Source organism: Prionailurus viverrinus, chromosome D1 (genome assembly GCF_022837055.1).
Source record: "Prionailurus viverrinus isolate Anna chromosome D1, UM_Priviv_1.0, whole genome shotgun sequence".
NCBI lineage: Eukaryota > Metazoa > Chordata > Mammalia > Carnivora > Felidae > Prionailurus > Prionailurus viverrinus.
Genome location: NC_062570.1, coordinates 21,539,871 through 21,562,884, shown reverse-complemented (window position 1 = coordinate 21,562,884; position 23,014 = coordinate 21,539,871). Strand labels below are relative to the sequence as shown.

The following is a 23,014-nucleotide window of genomic DNA, read 5'->3' as shown; positions in this document are numbered from 1 at the left end:
AAGAGTGAGGATTGCATTTTATCGTTCCTACTATTCTTTTTCCAAATCTTTTTTATGAGAGCCACAGACCCCTTGAAATGATATATCTCTTGCTGAGATGGCAGATGTCCCTGAGGTGGGACTGGTGGACTGTCAAAGAAGGCGTGTAGAAGAGATGCTCTCAGGGTTCCTGCATTTTATCCCTATGGATATTGCCCTTTATGACTTTTTGATAGACATCTTTAAACAATCTCAGCAAAGGCTGAGACAGCAGTGGCACACAGGAGGGTGGGTGTGAGTTCATTCTCATTCTGGGACTCTGTCTCATTACGGAGGGATTGGGGGAAAAGAGCTGGGTGCTCATTTCAATGTCACCCTCTGTCCTGTTCTCACAGATACGTCCTAGGGAACAATGGCAGCAGGCAATGACTCTTCAGTGACCCAGTTTATCCTGCTGGGTTTAACACAACAGCCAGAACTCCAGCTGCCTCTCTTCTTCATTTTCTTAGGAATCTACGTGGTCACCGTGATGGGGAACATGGGCTTGATTATTCTGATCGGTCTGAAGCCTCACCTGCACACTCCCATGTACTACTTTCTCTTCAACCTTTCCCTCATTGATCTCTGCTACTCGTCTGTCATAATGCCTAGAATGCTGATAGGTTTTGTAAAGCAAAACATCATCTCTTACGAGGAGTGCATGTCTCAGCTCTGTTTCTTCTCCTTCTTTGTCATTGATGAGTGCTGTATTTTGACATCGATGGCCTATGACCGGTATGTGGCCATCTGTAAGCCCCTGCTTTACAAGGCCATCATGTCCCACCAGGTCTGCCTGATGCTGATGGCAGGAACATATGCAATGGGGTTTGTGGGTGCCATGGCGCACACCGGGTGCATGCTGAGGCTCACGTTCTGTGAGGGCAACATCATTAATCATTACATGTGTGACATACCTCCTCTCCTTCAGCTCTCCTGCACAAGCACCTACGTCAATGAGCTGGTGGTTTTCATTGTGGTGGGAATCAATGTAATAATGCCCAGTCTCACCATCACCATTTCTTACATCTTGATCATCTCCAACATCCTCCGTATCCGTTCTACAGAGGGCAGGTCCAAAGCCTTCAGTACCTGCAGCTCCCACATAGTTACTGTTTCTCTCTTCTTTGGAGCATCAGCATTCATGTATCTAAAACCTTCTCCTGCTGGGTCCCTGGATCAAGATAAGGTATCCACAGTTTTTTATACCATTGTGGGGCCAATGATGAATCCTTTTATCTATAGTCTGAGGAACAAAGATGTCAAAATTGCACTGAGTAAGACTTTTAAGAAAAGGGTGTTCTCTTGAGTAGAAACGGTGTTAGTTACAGATGCCAACTCCTAGTAAAGGCACACAGTGTATGAAGCTATGGAGAGAACAGTAAGAAATCAAAGTAGAAATGCAAATGATTCAAATATAGGGTAAATTAAGCTAATTATTTATAAGTCATCTCACAAAGACAATATAAGGAAGAGGAGGATCTGTCCTTTATCTTTTCATGGAAAGTAAAAGTAGTTCATTTGTTGTTCTCCAACTTATTTTCAGAAGTTATAGATTTAAGTTTAAATGGTTGAATTGAGGTAAATCCAGAAAGATTAACTTGTGAGATTTTTGACTGAGGAATTCCTACAAAACTTTGTCATGGATATATAGATTTTGTCAGACTTGAGTTTCAGCTATTTATTCATTCATTTAATAAACCTTAACTGAAAGGCTACTGAGTTTGAGGAACTGAGTGTGGTCTTTTTGAGTGCTGTAGGGGCTTTTGTTTTAGGAGATTCCTTCATTTCCTGAAAGAGCTGAGAATATGGAGATGCTCTTCTCACTTAAGTCTCAAGGGAATGTGGTAGAGCAAGATTTCCTTCTGGTCTGTGCTCCTAAGGACAAGATAACCTTTTATTGTATTTTATTTTATTTTTATTTTTTTAATGTTTGTTTATTTTTGAGAGAGAGAGAGAGAGAGTGAGCAGGGGAGGGTCAGAGAGAGAGGGAGACACAGAATCTGAAGCAGGTGCCAGGCTCTGAGCTGTCAGCACAGAGCCTGACATGGGGCTCAAACCCACAGACTGTTTAGATCATGACCTGAGCTGAAGTTGGATGCTTAATGGATTGAGCCACCCAGGCACCCCCTGATATCACCTTTTAGAGCCATTAGGAATAAAAGCATCCTACACTGGGTTTTACCTCTTGGGACTTTAGGGCAGGAAATAAGACATGCTATGTCTTCATTGGGAAAAATTTTACTAGAAATATTCACCAATTATTAGCAGAGGAATTTTTGTCCTTTCCTCACATGGGCTTTCAAATCTGTAATTCATTAGCAGTCAGCATTTTGCCTTTATTATTTTCATTTTCCCTTTTGTCTCAGATTTTGATGCTACAAATGATATCATTTATTTAATTAATAAATAAAAGCACCTATCCTCCACCAGGCTCTGTTTTTAAAACATCAGAAGATACAGTGGTGAACAAAACAGACAATATGTACACTCTCATTGGGTTCATTGTCTACAGCGAGATGGAGGTGGGGTGCAAATGGGCAGGAAGAGGAGACAGGTGATGAACACATGTGAATAGAGCAGAAAAATGCAGAGTCTGAAGGTGAGTGGTACAGAGAGTAACTGTATGGTTGCTTTAGGTTGGGTGGAGGGGCTTTTCTGAAGAGGTGGCATTTCAGCTGAGATCTCACAAGAGGAAGAGCCACATGTAGAGCATTCTAGGCCACAGGAATATTGGCAAGTAATCATACTGATGAGTATGAGGGACAAAAAGCCGGCCAATGTGACTGTGACATAGTGGTAGATGTGTAAGTATTAGGAAATGTATGTAATATGTAGGAAAAGAATTTGGAAATGAGGATGGAGATCCAGGGTTGTGCAAGCCTTGAAGAGAATGAATTTTATCTTAAGTGCAGTAAACATCCACGTGATATTAATCACACAAAGACCTTAGTTCTGCTTTCCCCTCTCTTGTTGGGAGGCTCTATTATTATTTTTAATTAATCCTGGAGAAAAGTTCAGGGTTCCGTGACTGATTTAGAGTGAAACCTATGAAGCAATAATACTTTAAATAACATCAAATTGCTATCTCCTGGGGGATTTTTCTGTTGCTAATCTTGCATGTTTAAAGAAGGTGAGTCAAAGTCTGCAGGATGTCAACTGAAAGGAACATGACTTATGTGGAAGTACCCTTTATCTTGTCTTTTCACCTACCAGATACAAGTGTCTTGAAATGCAGACTGTTGAATTTGGAACCAGGCAATCAGGTTTGGTTCCAGATTTTGTGATTTTTGTATTCTGGGTCCTCTCAGCCTTGGTTTCTAATATTTCAAAGTGCTCTGGTGCAGATGAAATGAAGCAATGCATGTTTAAAAGATGCTACTGGGGCACCTGGGTGGCTCAGTCAGTTGAGCATCCGACTTCGGTTCAGGTCATGATCTCACACTCCGTGAGTTCGAGCCCCGCGTCGGGCTCTGTGCTGACAGCTCAGAGCCTGGAGCCTGTTTCAGATTCTGTGTCTCCCTCTCTCTCTGACCCTTCCCCGTTCATGCTGTCTCTCTCTGTCTCAAAAATAAATAAACGTTAAAAAAAAGAAAGATGCTACATAGTTTTCGTGTTTTAAAAATCACACTCCAGCGACTCTTAAGATGTACACATCCCTGAAATTAGTATCCATCTTATAATCAGTGCTGTCTTACCTTTGTTGTTGGCTTGTGGCAATTGTGATGCAATTGTCATTGCTCATGCATGTGCAAATTTGATCATAACTGTTCATGCTGTTGTCATTGCGATGGTATTGGAATTGTTGGTAACACATGTATGGGCTTAATTGCCATTTAAAATTCTCTAGTTTTAAGTATGCGTATTATGTAAAAATTTAATTCTACAGTGTTTATAACTGTAACTTCAATTCCATTATTATTATTATATAGCACTGAAGTATAAAGTTTTCATGTACACAGAAAGATCAGAAAGATATGGAAACAACAGTGGGTGTAAATTCAAAAATAGTTAAGCAGATATACTTCATTGGTGGAGTGGTTACAGTTTCATTTATCCATCCACCTGTCTGTCTATCCTATCTGTTTGTTACAGAACAACAACAAAAGAATTTTACAGGCCCTAAGAAAATAAGATACAAGTCAATGAAGCTGGATCATATTTCATTACTGAGATACACGCAAAAGAACAGCATAACATGCAAAACAATGTAACTGAAGGCGGTATGAGTTCTTCATAATGTCAATGTCTAGAAACTTCTAGAAGAATACTTTCATTAAGTATAAAATAGAAGTTCTAAGTGGGACATGATCATCATGCCACTATATAGTTGGCCGCCTGTTTCTTAGTATACAGAACATGTCTTAAAATGGTGACATTGAAGTTTCAATAAGTTCCCATACTGTCTTTACCCTGTTTGGTTAGTAATGGTTGTTATGAGCTGAATTGTGTCACTCAAATTCATGTGCTGATACCTTAACCCCCAGTACCTCAGAATGTGACTGTATTTGGAGATAGGGTATTGAAAGAGGCGATTAAGTTAAAATGAGGCCATTAGGATGGGCCCTAATCCAACCTGACTGGTGTCCTTATAAGAGGTGATTTGAACACAGAGAGACATCAGAGGCATGAATGTGTGCACACCAAGGAAAGACCATGTGAGGATATAGGGAAAGGATAGCCATCTGTCAGTCGAGGGGTGTTGCCTCAGAAAAAAAAAAACCTACTGATACCTTGATCTTGGACTTAAGGATTTGTGAGAAAATACATTTCTGTTCTGTAAGCCACCTGGTTTGTGGCATTTTGTTACAGAAGCCCCAACAAACTAATATATACAATATTTACTAAATCTATGAAATTTACTAATCATGAAAGTATTTATTAAATATTCTAGGTAACAAAAATACACCATATGCTATATATAAAAAAATTCAACTGAATAAATTAAAAAAAATTTTTTTTAACATTTATTTATTTTTGAGACAGAGAGAGACAGAGCATGAACAGGGGAGGGTCAGAGAGAGGGAGACACAGAATCTGAAACAGGCTCCAGGCTCTGAGCTGTCAGCACAGAGCCCGACGCGGGGCTCGAACTCACAGCCCTCACGGACTGCGAGATCGTGACCTGAGCTGAAGTCGGCCGCTTAACCGACTGAGCCACCCAGGCGCCCCACAACTGAATAAATTTTAAAGATCTAACTGGCTAATTGGCTTCATTAAATGATTCATGAATTGGGCAGTATGAAATAGAGCAAATAGAGGAGTGTACCCAGGTACCCAGGAGTGATTTAAAAATGGAAGATTTTTATGGAAGGGGTGTGGGGCAAGAAAGGTATTATAAAAAAAAAAAAAAAAAAAAAAAAAAGGTTGTTCCTTCCAGGCAAGGTGGTTTTCCCTTAGGGGTTAAACTAGGGGATCTTATAGTGCACTCATCTTTCTTTGGGGAATAGAGAAGGCCCATGTGGAAGATGCATTGGCACCGATTGAAAAATTCCTGACTGCCTGGTTAAGACTACCTTTCTGGGGGAGGTTGAAACTGCAATTAGATTAGGTATTAGACCCTGGTTTGGGAACTCCGTATAAGTGGCACTATTTGAGGCCTGTGGTTTTCTTTTTAACACTATGAAATATTTTTTAAAAGAGTTGGATTCATGGTATAAATGTTTTGTTTAATACTAAATACAGCTGTATCAAATTTGATAGTCAAAAAGGCATACCTATCAAACTTACTTTTACTAAAAAGACTCACTCATCTCTATTTGAATCTTCTCTTTAATTCACTTTGAATTCCAAGACTCCATCAAAAAGGATGTTCATCAAGATGGCAGGAAGTGAGTATTTTTATGTGTGTCCAGGGTTAGGGCTTTCTGAGCACATTTGACTGGAACCCAGGTGATAGGACCAGTGTTGGAAAGGCTGGGACCCCGGAGGCATGCTCCACCCCTCTTCCTTCTGGGGGAGAAGCCAGTCTCAGTGATCTGCACTGAACCAAGCTGCTGGCTCCTTTCCTTCGTTTTAAGCTGACCCCAGGCATCCAAGCTACACTGGTTTCATCAGCACTCTGGGTGAAGAGAGAAACCCTTTCCCTGTTCTATGTGAGTTTGAGAAAAATGTGTATCGTTCTCTGTTGGATGTCATTTAATCTCCCAATTCTGTAAATTTAAATTAATCAAGTTGATTTGCTGGTCAGGTAATATTATCCTTAGTGACTTCTGCCGGCTTAATCTCTATGGTAATATCTCTCTTTAATTAAATTAAATAAAGATTGAGTGTCCCTGATAAGCTTCCTTGTTCTTATGTCTTTTTACTGAAATTAATATAGCTACTCCAGCTTTCTTTTGAGTGTTAGCATGGTATATGTTTCTTCATTCTTTTACTTTTAACCTCAGTATTTATGTTTAAAATGAATGTCTTATACACAGCATGTAGTTGGGGTTTCTTTTATTACTGACTTTGAAAATCTCCATCTTTGTATTGATATATCTAAACCATTCACATTTAAGGTGATTATTAATGTGGTTGCATTAATAGCTATCTGTTTATAACTGCTTTCTGCCTGTGCACACATTCTTTATTTATATGTATGTATATACATATACATATATGTATGTATATGTATATACATATATATGTGTATATAATGTTCAGTTAAATATATTTGTATATATTTATTTATATAAATTTATTTATTTATATATAAATTATATATATATATTTATGCTTGTTTTCCTATAGTTTACAATACACATTTTAAGATAACCTAAGTTCACCTTCAAACCCTCTACCACTTCATGTGTAATGCAGTTACCTCAGAGTATTTCTGCTTCTTCCCACCTGCGCATTATAACATTGCTGTTATTCATTTCACTGATCCACATTATCATCACCATTGTGTTGTTAACCATTATTATTTAAAATACACAGTTACTGGGGTGCCTGGGTGGCTTAGTTGGTTAAGCATCGGAATTGGACTCAGGTCATGATCTCACGGTTCGTGAGTTCAAGCCCTGCATCGGGCTCTCTGCTGTCTGTGCAGAGCCTGCTTCAGATCCTCTATCTCCCTCTCTCTTTGCCCCTCCCCTACTCACACTGGTGCACACACGCTCTCTCTCTCCTTCAAAAATAAATAAACATTAAAAAAAAAGTAAAATAAGATAGACAGTTATCTTTTAGATAAATTAAGAATAAGAAAAATTAGGGGCGCCTGGGTGGCTCTGTCGTTAAGCATCTGACTTTGTCTCAGGTCATGATCTTGCAGTTTGTGAGTGTGAGCCCTACGTTGGGCTCTGTGCTAACAGCTCGGAGCCTGGAGCCTGCTTCGGATTCTGTGCCTCCCTCTCTGTCTCTGTCCCTCCCTGGTTCCTCCGCTTGGGCTGTCTCTGTCTCTCTCTCTCTCAAAAATAAACATTAAAAAAATTATAAAATGTTAAAAAAAGAGTAAGAAAAATTGAATATTTTATTTTTCCTCCATTTATTCCTTTTCTAATGCTCTTTTATCCTTTAAGTCAATTCAAGCTTCTGACGTACATTATTTTCATTTTGCTTAAAAAACTTTAATATTTCTTGCAAGGCAGGTCTGCTGGAAATACCTTCTCTCATATTTTGTTAGAGAAAGTCATCATTTCACTTTGACTTTGGAAGCATAATTTCATTGGATATAGAATTCTAGGTTGGGGATTTTATCTTAACATTTTAAATGTAATTTTTTTAAATCTTTTTTTTTAATGTTTATTTATTTTTGAGACGGAGGGAGACAGAGCTTGAGCGGGGGAGGGGCAGAGAGAGAAGGAGACACAGAATCTGAAACAGGCTTCAGGCTCTGGGCTGTCAGTACACAGCCCGATGTGGGGCTCGAACGCACGAACTGTGAGATCATGACCTGAGCCGAAGTCGGACGCTCAACCGACTGAGCCACCCAGGCGCCCCTATCTTAACATTTTAAACATTTCATTCCACTCTTTTCTTGATCGCATGGTTTCTGGTGAGACTTCCACTGTGTAATTCCTATCCTTGTTCACTGTAGGTCAAATGTTGTTTTTTTCTGTTGGTTTCTTTCAAGATTTTCTCTTTGTATTTGATTTTCTGCAATTTGAATGTGATAGACCTACATGTGTGAGTGTGGAATTTATTTTGCTTGGCATTCTTTGAGTTCCTGGATTTGTGGTTTAAAGTCTGTTATTTATTTTGGAAAATTCTTGACCATTATTATTTCAAGAATTTCTTCTGCTCCACTCTCTTATCCTTCTGATATTTTAATTATGTATATTTTTCACTTTTTAAAAATGTTTATTTAGTTTTGAGAGAGAGAGAGAGACAGAACATGAGCATGGGAGGGTCAAAGAGAGAGGGAGACACAGAATCCGAAGCAGGCTGTAGGCTCTGAGCTGTCAGCACAGAGCCCAATGGGGGGCTCAGACTCATGAAATGTGAGATCATGACCTGAGCCGAAGTTGTACACTTAACCAAATGAGCCACGCAGGAGCCCCTATTTTTCACTTTTGAAATTATGTTTCCAAATTACTTTTCCAAAATTATTGTTATGTTCTGTGTTTTGTTTTATTTTTGACTCTTTTTTATTGACCTGTCTTTAGCTCACTTTCTAAACTGCATTGAGTTCTGATGAGCAAATAGAAGGAATGCTTCATTTATGTTACTGTGCCTTTTATTTCCAGTATTTTCTTTTGATATTTTTCTATCTCTCTGCTTATATTACCCAAGTATTCTTGTATTTTATCTATTCTTCCCTTGAAGCCCTTAACATTCTCATTATAGTTATTTAAAATTCCTGTTTCATAATTTCTATATCTGATTCTTATTTGATTCTGTTTCTGTGGTTTGCATTGTCTCTTCACACTGTGCTTTTATGTCTTGTGTTTTGTCAGGCTTTGTGATTTTTTTGCTGAAAACAGACATGCTGTATCAGGCACTAACAACTTAGGTAAATGACCATTAGTGTGAGAATCTTTGGTATTTTTTTTTTATGAAATTTTTTTATGAAATTTTTTTTATAAAATTGAAATTTTATTGTCAAATTGGTTTCCATACAACATCCAGTGCTCATCCCAACAGGTGCCCTCCTCAATACCCATCACCCACCGACCCCTCCCTCCCACCCCCCATCAACACTCAGTTTGTTCTGTTTTTTGGAGTTTTTGCTCCCTCCTTCTCTAACCATTTTTTTTCTTCCCCTTCCCCATGGTTTTCTGTTAAGTTTCTCAGGATCCACATAGGAGTGAAACATACGGAATCTGTCCTTCTCTGTATGACTTATTTCATGTAACATAACACTCTCCAGTTCCATCCATGTTGCTACAAAAGGCCATATCTCATTCTTTCTCCTTGCCACGTAGTATTCCATTGTGTATATAAACCACAATTTCTTTATCCAAGAAAAGATAAAGAGTATCCATTCTTTAGGCTCTTTCCATAATTTAGCTATTGTTGAGAGTGCTGCTATAAACATTGGGGTACAAGTGCCCCTATGCATCATCACTCCTATATCCCTTGGGCAAATTCCTAGCAGTGCTATTGCTGGGTCATAGGGTAGGTCTATTTTTAATTTTTTGAGGAACCTCCACACTGTTTTCCAGAGCTGCTGCACCAGTTTGCATTCCCACCAACAGTGCAAGAGGGTTCCCATTTCTCCACATCCTCTCTAGCATCTATAGTCTCCTGATTTGTTCATTTTGGCCACTCTGACTGGCGTGAGGTGATATCTGAGTGTGGTTTTGATTTGTAGTTCCCTGATGAGTAGTGACATTGAGCATCTTTTCATGTGCCTGTTGGCCATCTGGATGTCTTCTTTAGAGAAGTGTCTATTCATGTTTTCTGCCCATTTCTTCACTGGATTATTTGTTTTTCGGGTGTGGAGTTTGGTGAGCTCTTCATAGATTTTAGATACTAGCCCTTTGTCTGATATGTCATTTGCAAATATCTTTTCCCATTCCGTTGGTTGCCTTTCAGTTTTGTTGGTTGTTTCCTTTGCTGTGCAGAAGCTTTTTATCTTCATGAGGTCATAATAGTTCATTTTTGCTAGTAATTCCCTTGCCTTTGGGGATGTGTCAAGTAAGAAATTGCTGCGGCTGAGGTCAGAGAGGTTTTTCCCTGCCTTCTCCTCTAGGGTTTTGATGGTTTCCTGTCTCATATTCAGGTCCTTTATTCATTTAGAGTTTATTTTTGTGAATGGTGTAAGAAAGTGGTCTAGTTTCATTCTTCTGCATGTTGCTGTCCAGTTCTCCCAGCACCATTTGTTAAAGAGACTGTCTTTTTTCCATTGGATCTTCTTTCCTGCTTTGTCAAAGATTAGTTGGCCATACTTTTGTGGGTCTAGTTCTGGGGTTTCTATTCTATTCCATTGGTCTATGTGTCTGTTTTGTGCCAATACCATGCTGTCTTGATGATGACAGCTTTGTAGTAGAGGCTAAAGTCTGGGATTGTGATGCCTCCCGCTTTGGTCTTCTTCAAAATTACTTTGGCTATTCGGGGCCTTTTGTGGTTCCATACAAATTTTAGGATTGCTTGTTCTAGCTTCGAGAAGAATGCTGGTGCAATTTTGATTGGAATTGCATTGAATGTGTAGATAGCTTTGGGTAGTATTGACATTTTAACAATATTTATTCTTCCAACCCATGAGCACAGAATGTTTTTCCATTTCTTTATATCTTCTTCAATTTCCTTCAAAAGCTTTCTATAGTTTTCAGCATACAGATCTTTTACATCTGTGGTTAGGTTTTACTCCTAGGTATTTTATGCTTCTTGGTGCAATTGTGAATGGGATGAGTTTCTTTATTTGTCTTTCTGTTGCTTCATTATTAGTGTATAAGAATGCAAACTGATTTCTGTGCATTGATGTTGGATCCTGCGACTTTGCTGAATTCATGTATCAGTTCTAGCAGACTTCTGGTGGAGTCTATCGGGCTTTCCATGTATAATATCATGTCATCTGCAAAAAGTGAAAGCTTGACCTCATCTTTGCCAATTTGGATGCCTTTGATTTCCTTTTGTTGTCTGGTTGCTGATGCTAGCACTTCCAACACTATGTTAAACAACAGCAGTGAGAGTGGACATCCCTGTCGTGTTCCTGATCTCAGGGAGAAAGCTCTCAGTTTTTCCCCATTGAGGATGATATTAGCTGTGGGCTTTTCATAAATGGTTTTTATGATGTTTAAGTATGTTCCTTCTATCCCAACTTTCTCGAGGGTTTTTATTAAGAAAGGGTGCTGAATTTTGTCAAATACTTTTTCTGCATCGATTGACAGGATCATATGGTTCTTCTCTTTTCTTTTATTAATGTGATGTATCACGTTGATTGATTTTCAAATGTTGAACCAGCCCTGCAACCCAGGAATGAATCCCACTTGATCATGGTGAATAATTTTTGTATATGCCGTTGAATTTGATTTGAGAGTATCTTGTTGAGAATTTTTGCATCCATATTCATCAGGGATATTGGCCTGTAGTTCTCTTTTTTTACTGGGTCTTTGTCTGGTATAGAATTAAAGTAATGCTGGCTTCATAGAATGAGTCTGGAAGTTTTCCTTCCCTTTCTATTTTTTGGAACAGCTTGAGAAGGATAGGTATTATCTCTGCTTTAAATGTCTGGTTGAATTCCTCAGGGAAGCCATCTGGTCCTGGACTCTTATTTGTTGGGAGATTTTTGATAACTGATTCAATTTCTTTGCTGGTGTGGGTCTGTTCAAGCTTTCTATTTCTTCCTGTTTGAGTTTTGGAAGTGTGTGGGTGTTTAGGAATTTGTCCATTTCTTCCCGGTTGTCCAGTTTGTTGGCATATAATTTTTCATAGTATTCCCTGATAATTGTCTGTATTTCTGAGGGACTGGTTGTAATAATTCCATTTTAATTCATGATTTTATCTATTTGGGTCATCTCCCTTTTCTTTTTGAGAAGCCTGGCTAGAGGTTTGTCAATTTTGTTTATTTTTTCAAAAAACCAACTCTTGGTTTCATTGATCAGCTCTACAGTTTTTTTTAGATCCTATATTATTTATTTCTGCTCTGATCTTTATTATTTATCTTCTTGTGCTGGGTTTGGGATGTCTTTGCTGTTCTGCTTCTATTTCCTTTAGGTGTGCTATTAGATTTCGTATTTGAGATTTTTCTTGTTTTGTGAGATAGGCCTGGATTGAAATGTATTTTCCTCTCAGGACTGCCTTTGCTGCATCCCAAAGCGTTTGGAGTGTTGTATTTTCATTTTCATTTGTTTCCATATATTTTTTAATTTCTTCTCTAATTGGCTGGTTGACCCATTCATTCTTTAGTAGGGTGTTCTTTAACCTCCATGCTTTTGGAGGTTTTCCAGACTTTTTCCTGTGGTTGATTTCAAGCTTCATTGCTTTGTGGTCTGAAAGTGTGCATGGTATGATCTCAATTCTTGTATACTTATGAAGGGCTGTTTTGTGACCCAGTATGTGATCTATCTTGGAGAATGTCCCATGTGCACTCGAGAAGAAAGTATATTCTGTTGCATTGGGATGCAGAGTCCTAAATATCTCTGTCAAGTCTATCCGATCCAATGTATCATTCAGGGCCCTTGTTTCTTTATTGATCCTGTGTCTAGATGATCTATCCATTGTTGTAAGTGGAGTATTAAAGTCCCCTGCATTTACCACATTCTTATCAATAACGTTGCTTATGTTTGTGACTGTTTTATATATTTGGGGACTCCCGTATTCAGTGCATAGACATTTTTAATTGTTAGCTTTTCCTGATGGATAGACCCTGTAATTATTATATAATGCCATTCTTCATCTCTTGTTACAGCCTTTGATTTAAAGTCCAGCTTGTCTGATATAAGTAGGGCAACTCCAGCTTTCTTTTGACTTCCAGTATCATGATAGCTAGTTCTCCATCCCCTCACTTTCAATCTGAAGGTGTCCTCAGGTCTAAAATGAGTCTCTTGTAGACAGAAAAAAGATGGGTCTTGTTTTTTTACCCATTCTGATACCCTATGTCTTTTGGTTGGAGCATTTAGTCCATTTACATTCAGTGTTATTAATGGAAAGCTATGGGTTTAGAGTCATTGTGATGTCTGTAGGTTTCATGCTTGTAGTGATGTCTCTGGTACTTTGTGGTCCTTGCAACATTTCACTCACAGAACCCCCCTTAGGAGCTCTTGTAGGGCTGGTTTAGTGGTGATGAATTCCTTCAGTTTTTGTTTGTTTGTGAAGACCTTTATGCCCCCTTCTATTCTGAATGACAGACTTGCTGGATAAAGGATTCTCGGCTGCATATTTTTTTCTGTTCATTACGTTGAAGATTTCCTGCCATTCCTTTCTTGCTTGCCAAGTTTCAGTAGATAGGTCTGCCACTAGTCTTATGGGTCTCCCTTCGTAAGTTAGAGAGTGTTTATCCCTAGCTGCTTTCAGAATTTTCTCTTTATCCTTGTATTTTGCCAGTTTCACTATGACATGTTGTGCAGATCAATTCAAGTTACGTCTTAAGGGAGTTCTCTGTGCCTCTTGGATTTCAATGCCTTTTTCCTTATGCCGATCAAGGAAGTTCTCAGCTGTGATTTGTTCAAGTACACCTTCAGCCCCTTTCTCTCTCTCTTCCTCTTCTGGAATTCCTATGATATGGATATTGTTCCGTTTGATTGCATCACTTAGTTCTGTAATTCTCCCCTCATACTCCTGGATTTTTTTTATCTCTCTTTTTCTCAGCTTCCCCTTTTTCCATTATTTTATTTTATTTTATTTTTATTTTTTTAATGTTTGTTTATTTTTGAGAGTGAGAGAGATAGAGACAGAGAGACAGACAGAGTGCGAGCAGGAGAGAGGCTGAGGGAGGGGGAGACACAGAATCCGAAGTAGGTTCCAGGCTCTGAGCTGCCAGCACAGAGCCCAACGCAGGGCTTGAACTCACGGACTGTGAGATCATGACCTGGGCTGAAGTTGGATGTTCAACCGACCCAGCCACCCAGTCACCCCCATAATTCTATCTTCTAATTCACCTATATTCTCCTCTGCCTCTTCAATCTGAGTTGTGATCACCTCCATTTTATTTGCACCTCATTTATAGCATTTTTAACTCCTCATGACTATTTCTTAGTCCCTTGATCTCTGTAGCAATAGGTTCTCTGCTGTCCTCTATACTTTTTTTCAAGCCCAACGTTTAATTTTATGACTATTATCCTAAATTTTTGTTCCATTATATTTCTTAAATCGTTTTTGACCAATTCGTTAGCTGTCGCTACTTCCTGGAGTTTCTTTTGCGGAGAGTTCTTCCATTTTGTCATTTTGGATAGTCCCTGGGGTGGCGTGGAACTGCAGAGTACTTCCCCTGTGCTGTCTGGAGTAACTTGTGTTGGTGGGCGGGGCCATAGTCAGACCTGATGTCTGTCTCCAGCCCACTGCTGGGACCATGGTCAGACTGGTGTGTACCTTATCTTCCCCTCTCCCGGGGGCAGGGCAGTGGAGTGGTGTGACCCCTGTCTGGACTGCTTGCACAGTGCCAGGGTTGTGATGCTGCTTTGATGGGATCTGGCCAAGGACCTATTAGCTGGGGTGGATCTGCAAGGTGCACAGGGGCAGGAGGGGCAGGCTTAGCTCATTTTGCTCTCAGTGGTCCCCTGCAGGAGGGGCCCTGCAGCACCGGGAGGGAGGCAGGCCTGTCAACTTCAATTTTTAAAAATATCTGTGCTTATTGAAAATTTTTATTGCCAACTCCTTCAAATTTGGGACATAGGAGACAAAAGTAATCCAGGGAACTGACCGTGAGTCTTCAGTCCCCTTACCAGCCTGTCTCCTCCTTTCTACCCTTAAGAATCTTCTTATGTTTGTTTTTTTATATAATGTGTAGGGTTTTTAGTTGTAATTGTACGAGGAATAAGGAAAAAATATACCATTTCCTTCTTCTCAGAAGCAAGAGTCCCATTTGGCTCTTTTTAGTATTTTCTATCTCTCTGCTAACATATTTTATTTTATAATGTGTTTTAAAAGATATAATCTGCCTATTTGTAATTTGGGTGCCTGGTGGCTCAGTTAGTTGACCTTCTGACTCTTGGTTTCAGCTCTGGTCATGATCCCAGGGTTGCCGGATCAAACCCAACATAAGGCTCTGTGCTGATCTGGAGCCTGCTTGGGATTCTCTCTCCCTCTGTCCCTCTTCCCTGCTTGCATGCTCTCTCAAAAACAAATTAAAAACAATTAAAAAAAAGTATTTGTGATTGTTTGTGGAAACAATTTTGTTTACTGTATTAAAATTCTTTTCAAATAGTTGTAACATCTGAGTCATCTCTATATTGGCATCTGTTGGTTCTCTTTTCATCTTCAAGTGGTGGTTGTGGTTCTTGTCATTGCTATGATGAATGGTTTTCAGTTGTGCCCTGGACATTTTGTATATTAGTTTGTGAGACTATGGATCTCATGTGGTTTTCTTTTTTAGTGGTCACCTTGCTTAGGTATAGCGTGCAGATTCAGATGCTTCTGGATATTCAGATCCCTGCCGAGCCCTGAATGTCCCTCCAGTGTCATTGGGTTGCTGACTTGTATCCCCCTCATTACTGACATGTGGGATAAAAATTCAGCTCCCACTGGGGCACCTGGGTTCCTCAGTGGATTAAGCATCTGAATCTTGATTTTGTCTCGGGTCACAATTTCACGGTTTGTGAGTTCAAGCCCCATGTGGGGCTCTTCACTGACAGGATGGAACCTGCTTGAGGTTCTCTCTCTCCATCTCTCTCTGCCCTTGCCCTGCTCATTTTCTCTCTCTCTTTCACTCTCTCCCTCTCCCGAAAATAAATAAATAAACCTAAAAGAAATTCAACTCCCACTTCAGTTCTTTGGCAGCACCTTAGCTAGAATGGAACAGTTACTGACAGCGCTTCATTGCTGCTGGGTGAGGAGTAGAAGTTTAGTTCCCTGATGAACCCACTGACAGCAGGAGGAATTGGGACTGAGTATGACGACTAGCACTATCTTGTATAGTCTTGTTTCACATCACTGCTGTTGGGTGGGATGGAAACTAGTTCCCCACTTGGCCCCACTGACTCTATACCATCAGGGAATATAGAGTGCCAATTAGTATCATTTTGTTCAACTTAATTGCTGCTGAGTAGGAAGGGAGTTCAGATTATTGCCCAGTCTTTAACACTGTGCTGGTGGGGGCATCAGGTTGCCACTTCCTATTTCCAGCCAGAGGATAAGCAGTTCAGTCTCCACATGGCCCTGCTGACATCACCCCTGTGAAGGAATCAGAGTACTTCCTGTTACCCTCAAGCAGAGGGTAGACATGTAGCTCTCTGCTTGGCCATTCTGACATGGGTTGCTAGGCAGGTTGTCATTTAATTTTTGCCTGTTGTTGGGTGGATATTATAAAAAATGTTTTCTGTTCTACTGGACTACCTTCCGCCCCCCCCCCCATTTCTTTGGTTAGAGGAAAACTTTTTGGGTCTGTCTTTGGTAGTTTGGGGTTGCAGGCTTGTTCAATGTACCATCAGGGCAAAAAACAACCCAAGGAACTCACCAGCCATATTCCTCAATTCCCCATACTCCATGGAAGTCTGTCTTGTTTTTACCTTTCAAAGTCTTCCTATGTTTGTTGTGTTATGCCCAGGGTTTTTTAGTTTAAGAGGGTAGAGTAGGGAGCAATGGTGTATTCTATCTTGGCTGGAATCAGATGTCAGTCAACTGAGATTAAAAAAAAAATTATTCAGTTTCTTAAGTCTGAAATCTGAGAGATCATTCTGCATCAACATATTCAAGTACTCAGAGAATCATTGAGCAGAAATTGAGCTCACACATATCAAGTCAGTGATGCTTCCGATTGCTGCTGAAGTATCTGTAATAAGTAGAGAAGTGAGTTCAAAGCTCAAGGTTTTTATTGATTAAGATAAAACGAGTTCAATAAAGACACCGTAATGAATCTTTCATACAGCTCAATTTCTCTTGAAGAGTTGTCTTTTATTTTAAGATTCTTTTTCACGTTTACTTTTATTTTTGAGAGAGAGAGAGAGAGTGAGCGGGGGAGGGACAGAGAGAGGGGGAGACACAGAATCTGAGGCAGGCTCCAGGCTCTGAGGTGTCAGCACAGAGCCTGACGTGGGGCTGGAAGTCACGAACTGTGAGATCACGACCTGAGCCGAAGTTGGACGCTTAACCGACTGAGCCACCCAGGCGCTCCTGCAATCCTTCTTGGTAACATAAACAGTTGATAAATACATATTTTGTAAGTTATATGTATTATATGTTGTATTCTTATAATAAAATAAATGTTTTCTCAAATTGTCAAAGACTCCAAAATTTTTTTCTAATATATTTAAGCCCATGTGATTCAAGGGTCAAATGTAATTATTTTGTTGTTCAAATAGGTCCAGCTTTGCTCCTTCAGAGCTCCCAGGTTGGATAATGTAAACTTTTGCCATGACTCTGTCTTCTTTTTTAAAAGATGCTTCAGGATCATTTTGTGATTTCCCTGGTTCATCCCCAAAATGAATCATTTCTCCAAGGTGCCCAGTTATTATCAGAGAATGTTATTAAGAAACGAAGGTCTGGGTGTTGGATGTGTTCATTTCTTTAAAATAAATTTTCTTTTAATGTCTATTTATTTTTGAGAGAGGGAGACAGCACAGGCAGGGGAAAGGCAGAGAGAGAGGGAGGGAAATACAGAATCTGAAGCCAGCTCTAGGCTCTGAGCTGTCAGCACAGAGCCCAACACGGGGCTCAAACTCACAAACTGTGAGATCATGACCTGGCCGAAGTCTGACATTTAACTGACTGAGCTACCCAGGCGCCCCGGATGTGTTCATTTTTACTAGGGTATCACTGCTTATAGGCCCTTTTAGTGGAGAGAGATAGGAAATACGTGTATGTATTCAAATGCTTGTGTATCTATCTGTCTATTATCTATTTATCTATCTATCTGTCTATCTACCTATCTTTTTGAATCTATGTATCTTAATATGTGTATTAAGATGTATATTATGTGGTGCTAATCTAGCACCACATAGTTCATTCTAGACTCCCCCTTTTGTACACTTATAACTTCTTTCTGTGACAGAAACACTTGACTATACGTTGCAAGGGTAAAAACAAAAAAACCTGTACATAAACACTGTACCCTGGTTGATAAATTGGTTTCCCAAAGGCGTATGGGTTTGCAACTCTGAAACTCAAATACACATTTTCTGAGATTGAATGAATAAGAAATTGTAGCGAATAGAATTTGCATTATGTTCAAATGCCTTTTCCTGACTATTTGATTGTGACTACTAAGGTACACTTTCAGAAAGAGTAATGTTGGTACATACACTGTGTTCCCCCTTGTCTTTGACTGGTTATAAGACCTATTTAAATTCTGGGTGTTTCAGCCACTATTCTTAGAGGAGGAAGAATGAAAGCCTTGACTCAGGTTAGCTTAAAGAGAATTCCTAGTTGAACCAGTCTCAACTGTCATCTGGCTCCTGTCCCGGAAACATTTTCCATGAATAAAACAGATTTAGTTTTGTATCAATACCCAGATTTTTTTTTTAAAAGAGAGAGTGTGAGTGGGGAAGGGGCAGAGGGAAAGAGAAAGAGGGAGAGAGAGAGAATCTTAAGCAGGCTCCACACCTAACACAGAACCTGATGCAGGGCTCAATCCTACGATTATGAAATCATGACCTGAGCTGAAGTCAAGAGTTGAAAGCTCAACGGACTAAGCCACCCAGGTGCCTCCCAATACCCAAATCTTAAGTTACTACAGAAGGTTGAATAAACTTGAATTGTAAAATACAGAATACTACTCAGCAATGAAAGGGACAGACCGCTGATACATACAACAGCTGGGATGGACTTCAGGACATGGTACTTAGTGAAAAACACTAATCTCGGAGGTTACATGTTATATGATTTCATTTATTGTTCTCTAAAGGAATCAACTGAAGAGGTGGAGAACAGGTCAGTGGTTGCCGGAAGACAGATGCAGGTGGAAGGGGTTGGGTTTGGCTGTAAAGGGGTAGAATAGCTGGTGGAGCAGTCCTGTGTCCTAATTGTGGTGGCGAATCTGTACAAGGGATCAGATTGCATTGATCTCCACACACACACACACACACACACACACACACACACACACAGGCACACACAACACAAACTCTCAGTGCATGTAAAACTGCTGAAAGCTGAATAACATCTGTAGTCCTAAATTCTACCTAACATGATTGTTCCAAAGTCAGTTTACTGGTTTTGCTATTATACTACAGTTGTTGGAGATGTAGGTAGGAATCTGGAGTTCCAGGAAATCTCGACGTTATTTTTATAATTCTCTGTGAATCTATATTCATTTGAAAGTAAACTTTAGATATCTTCTCACAAGCATAAGGAGAAATTAATATATACTCTGGAATTCTAAAATTGTGTTTTCTTAAGATGGAAACCTATTACCAGTGATTTTTCTTATAGATTTAATTTTAATATGTGGAAAGCAAAGCCATATTGAGTCAGAACAACGCAAAGTAACATTTCATAGAATAATGAGTTGTTATTCTATCAAATTACTTTCTATTTAAACAATAATATCTGAAAACAAAAGTATCCTTTTGCTGTGTCTATAAAATATGCTTAATGATTATTTTAGAATTCTCAAAATATTAAAAAAGCATAATAAATAAACTTTAGGAGATGTGTATAAATTCTGACTAGAACTGGGTTACATAGAATGATAATTAGTGACATTTTCAGTGACGCTATTTATATGCATCCTTCTAAGGGACAGCAGAGGACCCTTTCTCCTAAAACCTAGGGAATATGTAATCCCTGTTGGGAAATTAACATTTACGGTTACAATTAGTGTGTAAACTCAGACATCAGATTCTTCCCTGCAGAGTTTATCATGATGGGGAGATCTTAGGGAAGACCTACACCGTATTTCTAATGAGGTCTAAAAGAATTATAAGCCTTAAGCAAAAGCCTTGTGCTCTATGTCATGATGGGTCAGGTGTCACCTGTGTGGTTTCCCTTCAAACTCTCTTAGTAAATTTATAACTAGAAGTTTGATCTACTTCTCAGGCTGACTCCTGGAACATTCAGTCTGGGAGATCTATGCTATTGCTCTTTTGCCAGTAAAGGAAGAAGATCCTGTGACTATCTATATCTGCTCAGTTGTGACATCATAAAAGCCAGTTCTTACAGGGAAGTGGAGGTGAAACTCACGAAGAATCAGCACTGAGTTATCTCAATGGAAGGAGAGTGAGTTATGCAAGTTTCCATTTTTCTCTCACTCTGTTGCTGAAAAATGGGGGAAAGCACTTATTTTGAATAGCAAGAAATTCCGAAGTATGCAGCCCTTAATCCACTGCCTGCATTATTCTTAGCACACCCTTCCTGTGTTGGCTTCATCCTCAGTCTAGTAGCAGGAGAGCTATAGCACTTCCAAGTGACATGTCCAGAAAATAGAAACATCAGAGGAAAAGATTTGTTTTTTTCCTAAAAATATTTTTTAGCTGAAATATGCTATTTCAGCTGAAATACACATACAATAAAGTTTAAATGTCCTAAGTATACAGCTTGCTACATTTTCACAAACCTAACTAATTTAATCAACATCCAAATTATGTTTCTCTTTTGTGCCCTCCTACAAAGAGAAGGAAGCACATCCACCTTCCTTTTACATTCTCTGTCCAGCTAGGATGGAACAAAGGAGGAGAATGTGTAGAAACACCTGATGTATGGTTAAATATAAGTCTTGGGCTACCAAGGGTCTCCTCAATAAGTGTTATCAGTTGACTTTGTAGATTCTTGTGGGAAAGATCTGGAAACCCTGTAGACTCTGAGAGACTTCCTTCTAGGAAGCAAAATATCTGAATGATCTCTACTCTAGCAGAAGTTTCTCTTTTTTTGTTAGTCATCACTGGGGAACTGAAGTATCTGGTAAGGTAATGGAAATCTGAGTAGGAACTAGGAAGTGAAGGATCAGATGAGTGGGAGGGAGAGAAGGGGGATACCTCCCTTCTGAGGTTTAGGTGGGTTTAGTCCTCAGCTACTCCATTCTTGTATCTTCTAGTAAAGACAGGAATAGCTGTTTGTCACATACTCATGCAACAAAAGACAGAGTGATTTTAATGCCAATGGCTATGTGTGCAGTCCATTTGGACCCTGTGAAGCAAAGGGACTTATTCGATTTCTGCTGGTCTGAGTCTTCTCATAAATAAGAGCATGTAAGGAAGGAGAGAGCTGGGGTCTCTATTAATGAAAGTTTCTTCTGTTCTCACAGATTTCTGAAGAGAAGAATACTGGTTAGAAATGAGTCCTTAGTGACTGAATTTCTTCTTGCTGGCCTAACAGACCGTCCAGAGCTCCAGCAACCCCTCTTCTTTCTGTTTCTGGTGATCTACATTGTCACCATGGTGGGCAACATTGGCTTGGTCACTCTTATTAGTCTAAATTCTCACCTCCATACCCCCATGTACTACTTCCTCTTCAACCTATCCTTCATTGATGTCTGTTACTCTTCTGCTTTCACCCCCAAGATGCTGATGAACTTTGTATCAAGGGAGAATATCATCTCCTATGTTGGCTGCATGACTCAGCTGTTTTTCTTTCTCTTTTTTGTCATCTCGGAATGCTATATGTTGACCTCAATGGCCTACGATCGCTACGTGGCCATCTGTAATCCGTTGCTGTATAAGGTAACCATGTCCCATCAGGTGTGTGCCTTGCTGACTGTTGCTGCATATATGATGGGGTTTGCTGGAGCCTCTGCCCACACAGGGTGCATGCTCAGACTAACCTTCTGCAGTGTTAATGTCATCAACCATTACCTGTGTGATATTCTTCCTCTCCTCCAACTGTCTTGCAGCAGCACCTATGTCAACGAGGTAGTAGTTCTGATAGTCGTGGGAATTAATATCACAGTACCCAGTTTTACCATCCTGATTTCTTACGTCTTTATCCTCACTAGCATTCTTCATATCAGATCTGCTCAAGGACGATCAAAAGCCTTCAGTACCTGTAGTTCTCACATCATTGCTATTTCTCTTTTCTTTGGCTCAGCAGCATTCATGTATCTTAAATATTCTTCTCCGGGGTCTATGGACGTGGGAAAAATTTCTTCAGTTTTCTACACTAATGTGGTGCCCATGCTTAATCCCTTAATCTACAGTTTGAGAAACAAGGATATCAAAGTTACATTGTGGAAAGCATTGTTTAAAATACAAAGGATAAACATGTTCTGATTAGAAATTATAACATAAAGAAATTCAATTTTTATTAAAAAAATTTTTGTATGTATAATTATTTTTGAGAGAGAGACAGAGTGTGAGAAGGGGAGGGAGGGGCCAAGAGAGAGGCAGACATAGAATCCGAAGCAGGTTCCAGGCTCTGAGCTGTCAGCACAGAGCCAGAGGTGGTGCTCAAACTCATGAACCATGAGCTTACCATGAGGTGGGGCTCAAACTCATGAACCAGTTGGACGCTTAACCGACTGAGCCACCCAGGTACCCCAAGAAATTCAATTTTAAAATTTTTATTATGTTTTTCAAGAGGTTTTGCTCATTATAAATGTTGTTTCTTCAGATTGTGGTATCTGTGTTTTAATAGACCTGTCTTAACATTTCCCTTATAGCTACTTTGTTTCATTGTTTGCTTTTGTATTTCTGTAACTGAAACCAGTTTACTAAATAACTAGTAACATGTTTATAAAAAGAAAAAATATACTGGCTATTTTCTTTTCATACTGTTTCTGTCTCTAAGCTATTCTTAATCTGAACAAATATGATAAGCTTCATAAGTCACAGAAAGTTGAATTTACAGTTATCTCTCTTAAACACAGAAGTGCCAAAAACTAAAGAAACATTCTTATTCTTCTCCATATTATTGCTGGTATAGGCAGGAGGATTCAATGAAATGTGTTCATTACAAACTGAGTATATGGCCTAAAGTATAATCAAGTCCTCTGATATTTGCATTTTGTTCTATTTTCTCACCAACTTTTCCCTTTACCATTCTGTTCTTTCTTGTTCCCATTGAAAATGGCAAAATGCATTCTGTACACCACCAGCTTTTGAGAGCC

At 39.4% G+C, this 23,014-nt stretch overlaps 2 protein-coding genes across 5 annotated transcripts; both read left to right on the top strand.

Annotated features, from left to right (window-relative positions):
- Positions 1 to 391: 391 nt before the first annotated feature.
- On the top strand, positions 392 to 1,324 carry LOC125176675 (olfactory receptor 147-like). The gene has a single exon (XM_047878450.1). It carries the CDS (start codon positions 392 to 394, stop codon positions 1,322 to 1,324), a length of 933 nt encoding a protein of 310 aa, XP_047734406.1.
- Positions 1,325 to 13,037: 11,713 nt separating this feature from the next.
- LOC125147073 (olfactory receptor 8B3-like) lies at positions 13,038 to 22,178 on the top strand. 4 transcript variants are annotated; one of them, XM_047824046.1, is made up of 2 exons: positions 13,038 to 13,048; positions 21,245 to 22,178. In XM_047824046.1, exons 1-2 carry the CDS (start codon positions 13,038 to 13,040, stop codon positions 22,176 to 22,178), a joined length of 945 nt encoding a protein of 314 aa, XP_047680002.1. The 4 variants fall into 4 exon arrangements, with proteins under 4 accessions (XP_047680002.1, XP_047680001.1, XP_047680000.1 ...); XM_047824045.1 differs by lacking the exon at positions 13,038 to 13,048 and adding an exon at positions 15,050 to 15,060; XM_047824044.1 differs by lacking the exon at positions 13,038 to 13,048 and adding an exon at positions 15,388 to 15,398.
- The last annotated feature ends 836 nt before the right edge of the window (positions 22,179 to 23,014 follow it).